The sequence below is a fragment of the Strix aluco genome, chromosome 9 (genome assembly GCF_031877795.1).
Source record: "Strix aluco isolate bStrAlu1 chromosome 9, bStrAlu1.hap1, whole genome shotgun sequence".
NCBI classification, from domain to species: Eukaryota; Metazoa; Chordata; class Aves; order Strigiformes; family Strigidae; genus Strix; species Strix aluco.
Genome location: NC_133939.1, coordinates 2,676,228 through 2,690,721, shown reverse-complemented (window position 1 = coordinate 2,690,721; position 14,494 = coordinate 2,676,228). Strand labels below are relative to the sequence as shown.

General features: G+C 48.9%; 1 protein-coding gene across 3 annotated transcripts; it reads right to left on the bottom strand.

Annotated features, from left to right (window-relative positions):
• Positions 1-2,865: 2,865 nt before the first annotated feature.
• Positions 2,866-14,103, bottom strand: D2HGDH (D-2-hydroxyglutarate dehydrogenase). 3 transcript variants are annotated; one of them, XM_074833370.1, is made up of 9 exons: positions 13,352-14,103; positions 12,720-12,777; positions 11,033-11,172; positions 9,857-10,050; positions 8,633-8,801; positions 7,469-7,612; positions 6,899-7,041; positions 5,921-6,086; positions 2,866-4,667 (listed from the first exon to the last, which is right to left on the bottom strand). In XM_074833370.1, the coding sequence occupies exons 1-9, from the start codon at positions 13,728-13,730 to the stop codon at positions 4,408-4,410; spliced, it is 1,653 nt and encodes a 550-aa protein (XP_074689471.1). In that variant the 5' UTR covers positions 13,731-14,103; the 3' UTR covers positions 2,866-4,407. The 3 variants fall into 3 exon arrangements, with proteins under 3 accessions (XP_074689471.1, XP_074689472.1, XP_074689473.1); XM_074833371.1 differs by having other exon boundaries at positions 12,720-12,818; positions 13,352-13,425; XM_074833372.1 differs by lacking the exons at positions 12,720-12,777; positions 13,352-14,103 and having other exon boundaries at positions 11,040-11,114.
• Between the last annotated feature and the right edge of the window lie 391 nt (positions 14,104-14,494).

Sequence of the window (14,494 nt, the reverse complement as noted above, 5' to 3'; positions counted from 1 at the left end):
ATTTACATCTGTCCTAGAAAAAAATAGAATTTCAGACAAGAAATTCCGACCACCGTGCTGCTTTACAAAAATACCCCCCCACACATATAGGTACCCACCCTGGCTCTCCCTCCTATATACAACAGTGAACCTATATTTGAAAGCATCATTGAGAACATGGAAGAGAAGGATAATACTGGTGTTTAAGGTCTAGGAAAAATACTGTAAAATAACACTATGATAACTCCTCCCTTCTATTCCCTCAGGGTAAGTGCTCTATTGTTTAGCTGGAACGGTAAACTTACATTGAGCTTAAGGATCTTCATGTGTAAAGAAGATGGCTAAAGGTAGCTGTGCCGGAATTTCCCTGGCCACAGCACTAGGTTGTCTGTCAGCCCTGACTCCCTCCCTAGCACTCTCTCCATATGTAGTTGAAAAAAAGCAGTATGGAAAGTTCCGCTTCCCAAAAAGAACCATTCACGTGTAAAGCCTGTATTTTAAACAATTACGGTCAGTGGTTTGGGGGAAAAAAAGAGAAAGAATGGCGTAGGAAAAAGGCAGAGAATATAAACAGCCTGATCCGGAAAGAACGAGCTGCATCAGCTTAACTTGGCAGAAAGCAAATCCTGTACGTTTCTTCTCTAACAACATCATGGACTTTCCATATTTTTGCATCACCTGATACACAAGCAGCACAGGCTGACTGCGTTTCACAGTCTGTCTTCTCTTTGCTAATGATGGCATCGTTCACTCTGCTTTGATCAGCTCCTCCCTGAGCAGTCCTGAGAAATGAAGGGAGGGGTGGGGAGTGCACCCATACCAGAGAGAAAGAGTTGAAGGGAAGAGACCGGAGGGCGGGCCTAGATACTGGCATTGGAGATTGCATTATAGAGGTATTTCTGTTAAAAGCATCTGTGTGGCCCAGTTGAGAGTTGTGACCTTAGAATTGTATTGTGAAGGGTGTTGCAACACGGTGCTGAGCGTAAGCCTTAATGCAATTCAACAGCTTGCAGCCCTGTAGAGACAGTGTTCTGGTTAAAAACAGAAGAAAAAAAGACTCTGTAAAATGATTTTCTTCCAAGAAAAAGGCTCTGGATGGAACATCTGTTTCACTGCACACTGGAAGAGCAGAAATCACTGCAAAGCAGCTAATGGAGAAGACAGCTAGTGGGTAAAGCAAACACCTTTCCTAGTCTCACAGAGTCTGGTGAGGCCTCCCAAACCAGGAGACCCGAGTAAACCCCACTGATCACCACCCTCCGAGCACAGCCGGTGAGCTGGGTTCCAGCCCATCTTGCAGACCCCCCACTCGGGCTGCGCCTTGCCAGCTTGTCCAGGAGGAGGCTGTGGGAAGGAGCGTGGGACGCTTTGCTGACATCCAGGCAATCAACATCCACTGCTCTCCCCACGTCGACACAAAATGGTATTTTGTTGCAGAAGGCGGTCAGGTTACTGACGTGATTTACCTCTTGCGGTCAGGTTAGTGACGTGATTTACCTCTGGCAACCCCCTGGGCTTTTCCCAACCATCTGCTTCACCTGGACACGACAGAGCCTAGGTTAAGAGAGTGACATGTATTGGCAAATATGGATGTGACTAGCAAACACTGCCTACACCAGAAGATGACTCACTAGCAGATGGCTTGGCCTGCCCTCTGATAACAGAAGCAGGACAATGTGGCTTTGTACACCAAACTGTAAATGCCAATCTCTCCTGTCATCTCAAAACAGAGACAGACTGTAGGAAAAAAAACCCCAAAAAACAAAACAACAAAAAACCCTATCTTAGAATAGAACAGTCCGGTTGGAGGGGGCCTACAACAATCATCTAGCCCAACTGATACCTGTCCACTCCAGGGCTGACCAAAAGTTAAAGCATATTATTAGGACCAAGTCAAACGCCTCTTAAACACTGACAGGCCTGGGGCACTGACCACCTCTCTAGGAAGCCTGTTGCAGTGTTTGACCACCCTCTCAGTAAAGAAATGCTTCCTAATGCCCAGTCTGAACCTCCCCTGGCGCAGCTTTGAGCCATTCCTACACATCCTGTCCCTGGATGCCAGGGAGGAAGAGCTCAGCACCTCCCTCTCCACGTCCCCTCCTCAGGAAGCTGCAGAGCCATGAGGTCACCCCTCAGCCTCCTTTTCCCCAGACTAGGCAGACCCAGCGTCCTCAGCCACTCCGCAGAGGACAGGCCTTCCAGCCCTTCACCAGCTCGGTCGCCCTCCTCTGGGTGCATCCAAGGACCTTCACATCCTCCTGAAACGGTGGGGCCCAGCGCTGCCCCCAGCGCTCGAGGAGAGGCCGCACCGGCGCTGACCCGAGCGGGACCATCCCCTCTCCTGGCCGGTGGCCGTGCTGTGCCGGACGCACCCCGGGAGGCGGTTTGTGCTCTGGGGGCCAGGGCACGCTGCTGGCTCCTGCTGAGCTGCTGCCGACCAGCACCCCCAGACCCCCTCTGCAGGGCTGCTCTCCAGCTCCTCTCCCGTTTTATCCTTGTGCCCAGTGTCACTCTGTCCCAGGCGCAGAATCCAGCATGTGGACGTGTTAAATTTCACACCATTGATTGCCCGATGCTCCGGCCTGTCTAGATCCCTCTGCAAGGCCTCTTGTCCCTCCAGAGAGTCAACAGCACCTCCCAGTTGGTATCGTGAGCAAAACTGCTAACGGAGCATTCAACTCCTGCACCCAGATCACTGATAAAAACACTGAACAGCACTGGGCCCTGAGGCATGCTGCTGGTGACCAGTCACCGGCCAGATGTAGCCCTGTTCACCACAACCCTTTGAGCTCTGCCCTTCAGCCAGTTTTTCACCCAGCACACCATGAACCTGCTCAGCACACAGCTGGACAACTTGTCCAGAAGGATGTTGTGAGGGACAGTATCAAAAGCCTTACTAAAATCTTTAATAAAAAAATACTCAAACTGAGGCACAGAGACACTGCCTGGGATTTGTGGAGGATCAGGCAAGATCCCGAGTCAAAAGGATCCTTCCGTAATGATCAGTGATTCCTAAGAGGTATAAAAGACGTGTCCAAACATTCCTTATCCTCCTACAAGTGTCCCTGGACATGCAGCACAGGTGACACATGCCTGTTAGAGGGCATGCAGAAGTGATCAGAGAATGAACATGACTAAAATCAGCCTACTTTAAAAATAAGCTTCTGTTAGGTCTTGCACTGACTTCTGATACTTTCCTACACCATCATCTTCTTTCTCTCACCCTCCTGCTTGAGTAAGCCTATTTTTTTAATGCATCTTTTGCAATCAGGGATCCTCCTGAATGCCAGACAAGCTGATTTTATTTTCCTACTCTTTTATTTTCCTGACTATTGCCAGATCTTCCAAGCTGCTTTTGGGTAACATCTGCCTGAACCGTTCTGTGGCCTCACCAACTCGAGCAGGGCGCTGGATGCAGGTACCAGCCTGCCCACTGGCCAGGGAGCCTCAGAACCACCCCTTGCCAGGGTAAGGGGGCACCTCAGGAAAATAAATTAGTACTGGTATGCCCAGAAATGCCTTTTGCACATGCACAGTGCGGAAAAAGCTCTGGGTGATTTTAACATCACTGTCATCTGCACACAGCCTAATCCAGTTTGCTGGTTGGCAGGGATATAGATTTTACATATCTCTGTAAATCATTAAGGTAACAGCTCTCACCCTCTGCAAGAGCAAATGATGACTTGCTGTCAAGGACAGACTGGAAGACAAGGAAGCAGGAAATAATGCCTGACCCTGCCAGACAGATGTCCCTTCCCTCAGCCTGGCAGCTGGCTTTTCCTCCCCAGTTGATACTGCCCAGGAGTTGGGTCTCTGGGAACCCTCTCTTCTCGGGCCTGTCCTTCCAGGACTGCAAACCTGTACCTGCATGCTGTGGGACAACACTGATGCCCACAGGGAGAGCCTGCAGGCAGCATCACTAAAGAGGCCATGACTTGATGCTGCCATGCGCTTTCGGACAAGCATATCAGATGAAAACAAGTGAGGAAGAGCAACGTTTTCACTTGGAGATGGTGGTGTAGCATCAACGGGTTCTTTTGTGCCTCTGATGTTTCACTTGCACACCCCAGGTGCAAAAATGCCTCCTCTGGCTGGTGTCACTTCACTAAAAAAAAAATCAGAGCAAACTAAGGGGAAAGAGAGCTGGAATATCCACACATAATATCTGCGTGCTTGCTTTCAGGCTCAGATTAAATAGGAAACTCGCACTGTCAAAACCAGTACTGAGTGTTTCTTCAGAAAGAGCAGGCACCCCTGAGAAGAGGAACCATGTTCCTTTACTTGTTCCATCATACTAAAGAAATAAACCAAGGAGCATTCCACATGCTTGCTTGATCCATCAGTTTGTTTATGGCTAAAGTGCAGTAACCGAGCTAGAGACGCCATCCTCGCGTGATGGGATCTGCTCGTTCTGAGTGTGCGCTGCTCTCAGGAACCGGAGGGCAGCATCTTGTAGGGATTGAGGATGCCTTTGGGGTCTAACATGGCTTTGAAACGCTGCATTAGAAAGACTGCCTCACTGGCTTTGCTGTACTGAATGAACTGCTTCTTCTTGAAGCCCAGTCCGTGCTCTGCACTGATACTGCCGTTGTATCTTGCGGTCCACTCGTACACAAACGGCTCGATGGCATCCAGCAGTGAATGGCTATAGGACTCCGCCGTGATGTTCAAGTGCAAGTTTCCATCTCCTGCAAGAAAACATTGCAGAGGTGAGTCTGTAAGAAAAACTTCAGTGGCCCTGCAATGGAGACTCACTACTGCCTCCTCCACATACTCAAACAACGGCGCCTTTGTTAGTCTCTAAAATGTGCGAGAAAGGACAAGTTCACTGTCCTTCTACAAACACCAGCCTCTCCATGCACAAATAATTCAAATAGGATCTTTGTTTTTCCATGCTTTCAGTACAGTATTTGAGAGAGTGTTCTGAGTTAAGCTACTTTCAAATTCCCACTGTTGTGATTTTAAAATTCAAACAACTGTGCTGCATTAATTATTGTCCCACTACTGAGATGACATGCCATAGACTTCCCCAATGGCATTTCATAATGATCATTAGATTTTAATATGGCCCTCCATCACTTTCTCTCTCCCTATTATGTTTGTGCAACGTTCTAAATGCACTTTGGCACTGCGTCAACAGAAACAAAGAAAGCAGAACATTTTCTCCTTTTGCTACTTGGCATATGATAGTATCTGATTAAGCATGTAGTTGCTGGCTATTCAGAAGACAAAACAAAGATAAACACAACTTACTCATTCTCACTCTGGAACCTCTGCCTGCATCCCAGCAAACCCTCACAGTACACAGTTTAAATCTCGATACCAAGAGCTACCAGAGGCAGCCTCTGTTATGCAGACTTGTCTTTCAAATCATCTCAAATCAAGCCTGCTTAAGAAAGTCCTGTTCTCTGGACTTTCCCTGTTTTTTTTTTTAATCAGAACAGCTCTGCTAAGCTACTAATTTACCTGCTTGTAAAATCAAATTAGTTTCAAAGTATTCTGACAAATGTACCAGCCTTTCTGTGCTTCATCACTGTCTCTTGGAGGGTTAATGGCTCACACAAAATTGATTTCCAACATGACTAATCACTTTGGACAAGAAAGTGTTTATCTACCACATGTGTCTAAGTACATTAATCAAATTCATGGTCCAATTAAACAACCTTCATACTCAAACAGAAAGTACAGAGCAAGAAGATACGAATGACCAGTTCAGTGGCTGGCTGGCTAGCAACCTGCCATTGATATATGGAATACAGTCTGAAAGCAATGAAATTCAAACATGAAGATCCTTAGGCATCCTCCTCTTCTGATACCTCCCGGCTATTTAGTCTATGCCTCTCACTGATCTAAAAACAGCCTTTAAAGCCACTAGGAAGTTGCGCAGCAAAACCGGGAGCACAGAAGAGCAGTCGCCTCCTTTCCCAGCATCCACACTTACCCAAGTGGCCGTAGCCCACCACGTTTTTGGCACTCCGGCCCAGCCGAGCCCTTGTGTCAGTCACGAGATCATACAGCTTTCCCACAGGGAGAGAGATGTCGTATTTGTAGACATAGCCATCGTGAGTGAGGGCCTCCGTGATTCTCTCCCGCAGGCTCCACAGTGCCTGATGAACCAAAGATCAAAGAAATCCAAATAAACCAAGTGCCTCTTGGGTTCCATGCTTGTAGCATGGAGGGAAAAAAAACCTTGATTCTTTGCGTGTAATATCAACTTCTCATTTCCCTCGACATCCTCTGCCTCTTGGAAGCTAGTAATAATACTGCACAACGCTACTAAGAAAGCAAAGTAATACACCAACTCTTCAAGCTTGACAGCACCCCAGATAGAAAGAACACAGGCATGGGCATTTTCTCTCAAAGCTGTTTTGGGTTTCCCAAGAAATGAGGATGCGCCTCCTCTACGGAACTGCAAGAGTCAGTGTGGGAACAGGGGCTGGAAGAAACACGGGTCAGCGTAAAAGCCATAAAAGTTCACTGGGCAGACACAAATCAGTCTTTCTCACTGAGACACTACGTGTCCGTCTAGTTCCCTGGGACCACAGTCTCTGGTTCTAACACACTGTCACGTCAGCCTCCAGGGCTTTGCTCACTCCTGACCTCGCTGACAACTCAGCTTCTGGTTTTGGTAGTTTTCAGGCAGTTTGGGTCCTACCCCAGCATCTAAAAGATGTAATTCCTTATTATCTTTTCGAAAGGGGAAGCATCCACTGAAACCCCAAATACGCAGGCCTTCTGGGAAGAGTCAGCAGTGGTAAGTATTTTCTCTTAGCATTCTTACTCAGTATGTCAAATAAACTACCAGATCACTCAGGGACGTTTATACAAAACATCAGTCTGAACACTTCCCTAATAAAAATACAAATCCAAGTAGAGAATCATGTCAAAGACATTTGTGCAAGAGGCAACAACGACTTGCCTTTATTTTCTTATCATCTGTTGCCACAGTTCCATCAGTGACCAAACCAGAAGTCATGGCCCGTTCTAGGAAGTTGTTCAACTTTTCTTCATCATGGGTTGAGTTGGAGCCCGAAGTTTCAATTAAAACATAAAAAGGGCTGCCTGAAAGTGAGGGAGAACAGAATAAGCAGATGCTCTGGGGTAAAAGCACAGGAATTTAGCACAGGTTGTGAAGCTTTTCCCAAGCTTGGCACATTCCATGAGGTCGCTCTACTGCACAGATTCTCTGGTACCAGGTGGAAGGACAGCTCAAGTGGCAATCTTTTATCTGTAGGACACTTCACTTACATGCTCTATCCTGTACCCAGCTACCCCTTTTCAGAAAATTAGCAGTTTGGTGGGAACAAGTAGAAGTAAAAAGTCTTATCTTTAAAGACTTCCACCAAACGTGTTTGGAATTGAATACTCGGTAGAAAAATTATGAGGGGTGCCCACATGCTCATTGACATATATATATATATATAAAACTAGGCTAAAAATCCCCCGAGCAGTACAATGCCTTTTTCTACTGCATGAATGACACTGGTACCTGTCACTGGGCTGGACAGTTTGAGATGTCTCTCAACCAATTCCATGCACTTCTCATCCATGAACTCATAGGCAGACAGGATCTCTCCCAGCATGGCTCTGCAGGTTGTAAATGTTTCCAGAACCTTGGCAAAACTCTGACACCCTTCAGACAGGACACAGAGAGGAATCAGGAACAAAAAAAACCAGCACCTCAAAACCTTGTAAAAAGTTTTAAACAGTCTATCAGGCTTCAAGTCATCTTTACCATCTCCAGAAAATGCAAACTGCTACCCTGCATGGGTTTAGATCAGGAGGTCCTGTAACGGGAAAGGTTTCAGAGCAGAACAGAAGGAGGATATAACAACTAGTCTGCTGTGGCAAGGACCTCTTGAACAATCTAAGACAGTTCATACCAAAACATCTGTCCCACCCTCAGTTCTCAGCACCAGCAAGAAGGCAACCCAAGAGAAATTTAAAGGCTATTGTGAGAGTCCAGGCACATTCTGGGGTCCAGTGCACATAGTCCATCAGTGCTTGGAGCCTACTCATCCCCTCCTAGGAGCTTAGCTCTCTGCTCTCAAGGCCACAGCTGATATGAGCAAGCTGCCTGAGAAGCCCCTGCTGGCCTTGGAGGTTTTTGAGAAAAAAACCTCAGTGAAGGCTCCCCACAAACTGCTGTTTGCACAGCTCTCAGCACCCCTGCTGAGGCTCCCTCAGAAGCAGCTTTTAAGCAGCTGTGCCTGACCATGGACCCTGCTGATCCAGACCCTGACCTGCAGACTTGACTGCCCATTCTTGCCTTGTCACCATGGACTCAACCTGGTGACCGCTGGATTGCAGCTGCCTCTGCCTGGTGCCACCAGACCTGCCCTGCTCCCCTCGCTCAGGTACTGTCAGACCAGGCCCTCATCAGTGGACAGTGTCCTGTCTGCCTCTTCATCCTGCTAAGCTCCTGGTCCCTGTCCCTTGCAGAGCAACCCACACTTGCATATATTTTACACATTTACACCACAGATATAAAGTAACTGCATGGGTATTTTAACATACAGCACCATACTATTTCTCAGGAATAAGATGATGCTGGTGGTCGAGCTCAGCAGGCTGACCATACTTTCATCTCTCCATTCCTATTCCCTTCCCAGACTCTGAATTTAGGTGTGAAATTATTAATATCAGCTCCTACCTAGGAATGCCAGATTCACAGCCTTAGGTTTCTGAGGACAGAGTATGGAGACAGCAGTGACAACTCCCAAGGTTCCCTCGGATCCGATGAAAAGTTGTTTCAAATCATAGCCAGTGTTATCTTTGCGCAGAGATGCCAAGCAGTCCAGAGCTGAGCCATCACCCAGCACCTGTGGGAATACGAAGACCCAGTCAAAGCACCATGTAGAACTCTGCTGTCATAAGCTGATGAAAACCTGCCACTAGCCTTGAGCACTGGACACCAGCTGCAGTCCGCTCCCACAGTCTCGTCACTGTTCCTCCATTCCCAGCTCTTCCTCCCCTCTACATCCTACCTGTCTTCCCTCAAACCTTTCTGCTTTTTTTTTTTTTACAGTGACTGCACACATTCCAGCAGGACAAGCAGATCGACTTCGCACTGCTTTTCTTATCAGTGGTGGAGAAGATCAGACATTCTTTGCAGCCCTAGCTCCCATTATTCAACAGACACAAGGAACACTATTTGAAACAGTGAACACAGCTCACCAGAATGAAGGCCTCCACCACTTGAGCCTTAAATCAAGGCTGAATGGCTCTAAGTCATGTTATTAAAGGCTGTTTTGACACTAGAGGGACTAACCTGAGAGAGAAAAGCTCTCCTTTCTGGGCCTACACAATAAAACTAAACCAGGCTTTTGTTACCTACCCAATTTATTTCCTACAACCTCTTGGCTCCCAAGCCCCAAAATCTTTTAGACCCACTAATCCCAGTCTTTACACACAGAGGTGCAGGCCTGTGGGACAGAAGCAGCCTGAGGAACAGCAAAGACTCTAGGAGAAAGCCAGCAGCCAAACAAACTCAAAGCAGATGGCTCTATCAAAAGTCGAGTGAGCAGCCACTAGAAGAGAGTGCTGTAGGATCGATTTAGCAGAGCGTTCCAGAGACCCACCACTCCACAGAGGAACCAACCAAACTTGGGATCACCAAATCTCTCCCTACCTTCTCTGGATTAGAAAACCACCTAATATCACTTCTGTCAGTAAGGAAGAGGTGAAAGCTGGAAACTGCAGTAGCAATAACAGATGCTGTACACATGAAGACACTTGTTGACCCTTCTCAAAAGAGCCATGCAAGGAAAAGTTAAGAGTGGAAGCCTGCTCAAGGGATAGCTAAGGGCTAGAACAGCGGGAAAGGTAAGAAGCAAAGGTTTAAACACAGAAGAGAACTGCCATGTACTCGCCTTACCACTTCCAGGCCTAGCACCGTCCCTCGCAGAGAGCCGTATCTCAAGAGCCGTAAGCCTCCAGCATTGGTGGCCACATTGCCACCGATGTGACAGCTACCTTTCGCTCCCAAGTCAAGCGGCATGATAAACCCCTGCTCCTCCAAGTACTCGTTGAGTTTCTCCAAGACGCAGCCAGCTTGGCACACAAGGATTCCTGAAACATAAACGTCCTGCTACAAGCTGATGCCTAAGGAGAAGGTGCTTCCTCAAGAGGCAGGATAAATACAAGCAGATGCAACCACCTCTTCCTCCAAAACTTTCTGGGATTCAGTTTAAAAGCACAAAAAGTCTGCATGCTACAGGGCATTGTCCTACCCCTCCTCAAGCCTAGGGGAGCTTTGCTGTTGCCTTAATATCTCACCATACACAGCTCCAGACTGGCAAAACACGATCACAGAATCATTCAGGTTGGAAAAGACCCTTGGGATCATCGAGTCCAACCCTCAGCCCGACTCTACAAAGTTCTCCCCTACCCCACATCCCCCAACATCTCATCCAAACGACCCTTAAACACACCCAGGGATGGGGACTCCACCCCCTCCCTGGGCAGCCTATTCCACTCTCTGACCACTCTTTCTGGGAAACATTTTTTCCTCATGTCCAGTCTGAACCTCCCCTGTTGCAGTTTAAAGCCGTTCCCTCTTGTTCTGTCACTAATCACCTGCGAGCAGAGACCAGCACCAACCTCTCTACAATGATACGATGACATTAAGTATATCTCTCCCTGTTGTTCTCTCTGTTTTAAGAACTGAAATACTCAAACCAGCCTGATTCCTAACTCTCCAAATTGAAGCAATGTGTAAGTTTTCCCCATCCCTCTGCTACAACAGTTACCAGGTGCCTTCTTTAACACTGTCATTCTGCTCCACCTGCTGGGTTTCTCATTTAATTTATGAACAGATAATAGGATGTCCATGTTTCTCTTCTCTCTTTCTTCCTCCTTCTGCCACCAAATGTATTTTTATACCTGCTACCATTATAACCTAAGGATGACATCAGCAGCAGGAGCCTGGATGAAGCAACCTCTGACACCCCTTACAATGCTGCTGGGCTGAACCTTGCTGATCCTGCAGTTATCAGTTCCTAGTTTAGGGCCTGGGGCTGATGTCTGTGCCTCACATCTCTACGATATTTACCAGACACCTTGTCAAAGCTGATGATCTGGTTCATGAGAACAGTGGAGAGAATGATCTCATCAAAGACAGGAACGCTGCCCCCAACAAGGCCTGTGTTTCCCCCCTGTGGGTTCACTGCCAAGTTCCTCTCATAGCAGTACCTGGAAGGAAAAAGGTTGCTGAAGTCTTATGCATTTTAAGGCCATAATCCAGTCTATCAGAAGAGTTTCACCTCTACATGAATGCCTACTGTTGTGACAGTGCTCAGCTTAAAATTAAGCAGCATTTAGCCTGCAGATTAAATCGATACAAACTGTGAAAGTGAGAAAGCACAACTCCTTACTGAACTCACCCCAGCACTGAGCAAAGGAAGGAACACTTGGGGTTACCCCCGTGCATATCTACAGATCTGCCACGCCACACCTGCCTGGAAATCACTGCTCGCTCTATTTATACGTAAGCTATTTATGTAGCAGTCTCTGTTAACAACTTGGCTTCCTCAGTGGGCTCTGGTAGATGGCCTCCAGCAGCGGTGTAAGACATAACTGCCCTCCTCCTCCCCTCGAGAAATTACTGCCCTGTAGGCAATGAAGCAAGTGCATCTATGCCTCAGCTGCTTCACCTTCCAGCCTGCCACACCCCAGCAAGGCACCACCCATCACATCCTCGCCAAACTCACAGAAGTTCTTGCACAACGGATGGCACAAAGCCACACTGCACCAGCAGTTACTTCAGAAGCCCTGACTTTACTGGGCTCTATGTATCTATTTTAACAGAGCTGGGAGCAGGTTCGTGCAGCTTTTAGCTCTTCAGCCAAAGAAGCAGCAGTCGATCCTGCATACTGACACCCAACTGGAGCTGTGCTCACACCAGCAAACCAGGGAAGGGTTCTTACTGATTTAGTGGACAAAACATTAGCTCCTCAAAGTGCCTGATTCTGGCCTAACCTTCTTTACCTTTTCAGACAGACCTTCCTGAATCCTTCAACACCACTGCTCCTCCTGAGCACTGGTACAATGTCTAATTTGGACAATTTCATAGAGTAGAAACATCATCAATACTGAATCCACTTGCTTAGCTCTCCCTGCCTCTGTTTCTCTCCTCCACACTAAGCACTCTTGCCATCAACATTGATTTGAGAAGCCTGCTGCTGCCCACTTAGCCTTTGCAAGGACATCTGGCCAGGAAAGATTAATTTTATTTTGCAAAACAAATGAAAGTTCAGCCTTTGTTTCTGCCTGATACTGACATGACACCATCACCCCAGAAAAGCAGAGAGCCAAAGAGAGCACTGGGCCTGGGAAATACAAGGCACAGGCTGAAGTCCCTTTCTCCATTGAAAACTTCCAGCTTTCTAAGTGAAAACATTCCTAATCAGGACCCTGTAGGTTTTTACAGTGACACTGCCTACCCACCAGTACATGCATACCCCCAGACTGGCAACAGCATGCAGAGTCTCTGAAACAAAAGGTACGTCAGGAAACAGTGGGCAGCCCAAGGGCAGTGGGGATATAAAGAACAGAAGAGAGAGCTGAAGTCACCAGAGCTCAGCCATAAGACCCACAGTCAAGAAGAAAACAGCTTCAGCAATTCCAATGCTTGAGCATTGAGTATCTGAACCTCCAGAAGTTCCCTTCACCTGCTGGATCCTTCCTGACCAAACCTGAGTTTCCTCACCACAAACCCCAGCAGAAAAGGTGCACGTTACCTGAGAATCTGAGACACCTCTGCTGTTGTCTGTGGCTTCAACATCAGCTTGCTACAGCCTGCAATGAAAGCAAGGGACTCTCAAGGCAAGTTGTGGGCTCTACAGAGGTCAGAAAGAAAAAGGTGGTAAAGCAGGATGTCTGAAACAACAATGTTCCCTCACTGTGAGGCAGAGGCATTTTAACCACTTCTAAAACGAACATCTCCGATAGCAGGCTTTCCCTTAAAGCACTGTAAAAACTTTTACATGTAATATGTAGACTTGGTTGCCAGTGAGGGCAACGGGAAACGTTTTATATTATCATGAAAACTTTGGCAAACGCAACAGAAAATTCACACTACTTGTTTTGTGAGGTTCAGCCAAAACTCTTAACTGAATCAATTTGTTTCAGGAAAAAAATTAGTAAGTTAACAGGGCTTAGATTTTTAAGTGAAAGCCTGAAAGATTACCTGAAAGATTAGGTAATTCTCAAAGGAGTTATTCACTATGAGAAAAACTAATTTTGTTCTGAAAAGACATGGTCTGCTATAAATAAATATGAGATTTCCTTTGGCAGACTTTTTAATTCTGGTACATTAGCAGAGGCAGAGAGGAGGTTTTACCAAAATCAAAAAATAAACAACTTCACATACCTCGGACTGATTTAAGCCAGTCCACATTAAACGGTTTCAATTCCTCCGGATTTGTGATGACTCTACCTGGCATCATGCGCTCAAAGAAAGCCACATCACTGTCACACACCCGGGAGAAGGGCAGCCGCCGCACTCTGTACCGCTCACTAGTCAGCATGACCTCCTGGGAGCTGGAGGAGGCTGCGTGGAGCGCTCTCCCGCCCCACGGCCTGGAAACCACACTCGTGGGCATCCCTGGTGGTTTCCTCTGCTGAAGCACCCCCGGGGCAGAAGTCACGCCCTGTGGTGCCAAGGTCCTCGTGTGGAAGCCCGTCAGCCATCTTAGCTGAGCCCAGCGACTCCACACAGAGCGGTGGGGGCCGGCAGAGGAAATCCTCATGATCACCCTGAAAAGCAGAGGCCTAGCTCACGGGCGAGCCCCCCTCGCTGCCGCCCGGGCTCTGGGGGTTTCCTCTCCCGGCAGAAGCGGCTCAGGCAACTCTCCCAGCCCGCGAGGAGTTGGAAACAGGCCCCTATCAGCGTGACAACCACCCGCCCAGGCGACACCCCGGGGGTGGGGGGACACCCATCGCGTAGAGCCTCAGACCAACCGCCCGCCAAACCCCAGCCGGGACACGGCAGCCTCACGCACCCCTCGGGGCGGGGGGGATGGGGGCAAACCCGACCCGCCCGCCCCTGCTTCTGGGGCTGGCAGCTTCAGGCCTGTCCTGCCGCAGGCAGCAATGGCGGCTGGGAGGCGCCGCCGCGGTCGGGCCCCCCCCCCCCCTGACGCGGGCAGGCCGCGGGCCGCCGCCGCCGCCGCACAAGGGCGCGTGCGCGCAGCGAGGGCGGGCGGCAGCGCCACCTGCCGGCGGGAGGCCGCCACCACCCCCCAGCGCCCCCCCGCGGGACAGCGGCGCCGCGTGGGTCCCGGTTCCGCGCCGGGCAGCCGCGCCCCCTGTGCTCGCAGGGCTCACGGACACGGTGTCCCCTCCCCCCCTCCCGTGTCCTCGCGGGGCTCACGGGTATGGTCCCCCCGCCGTGTCCTCGCAGGGCTCACGCACACGGTGTGTCCCCCCCCTCCGTGTCCTCGAGGGCTCACGGACACGCCCCCCCCCCTCCCCGTGTCCTCGCAGGGCTCACGGACACGTTCCCCCCCATTCC

Excerpts from the sequence above, each read along its gene's own strand:
- D2HGDH (XM_074833370.1), bottom strand. The coding sequence starts at position 13,730 with ATGAGGATTTCCTCTGCCGGCCCCCACCGCTCTGTGTGGAGTCGCTGG. Across the intron at positions 12,778-13,351 it reads CTGGCTTAAATCAGTCCGAG|GCTGTAGCAAGCTGATGTTG; the intron begins GTATGTGAAGTT and ends CTTTCATTGCAG. Across the intron at positions 11,173-12,719 it reads GAGGTGTCTCAGATTCTCAG|GTACTGCTATGAGAGGAACT; the intron begins GTAACGTGCACC and ends TTTTCCTTCCAG.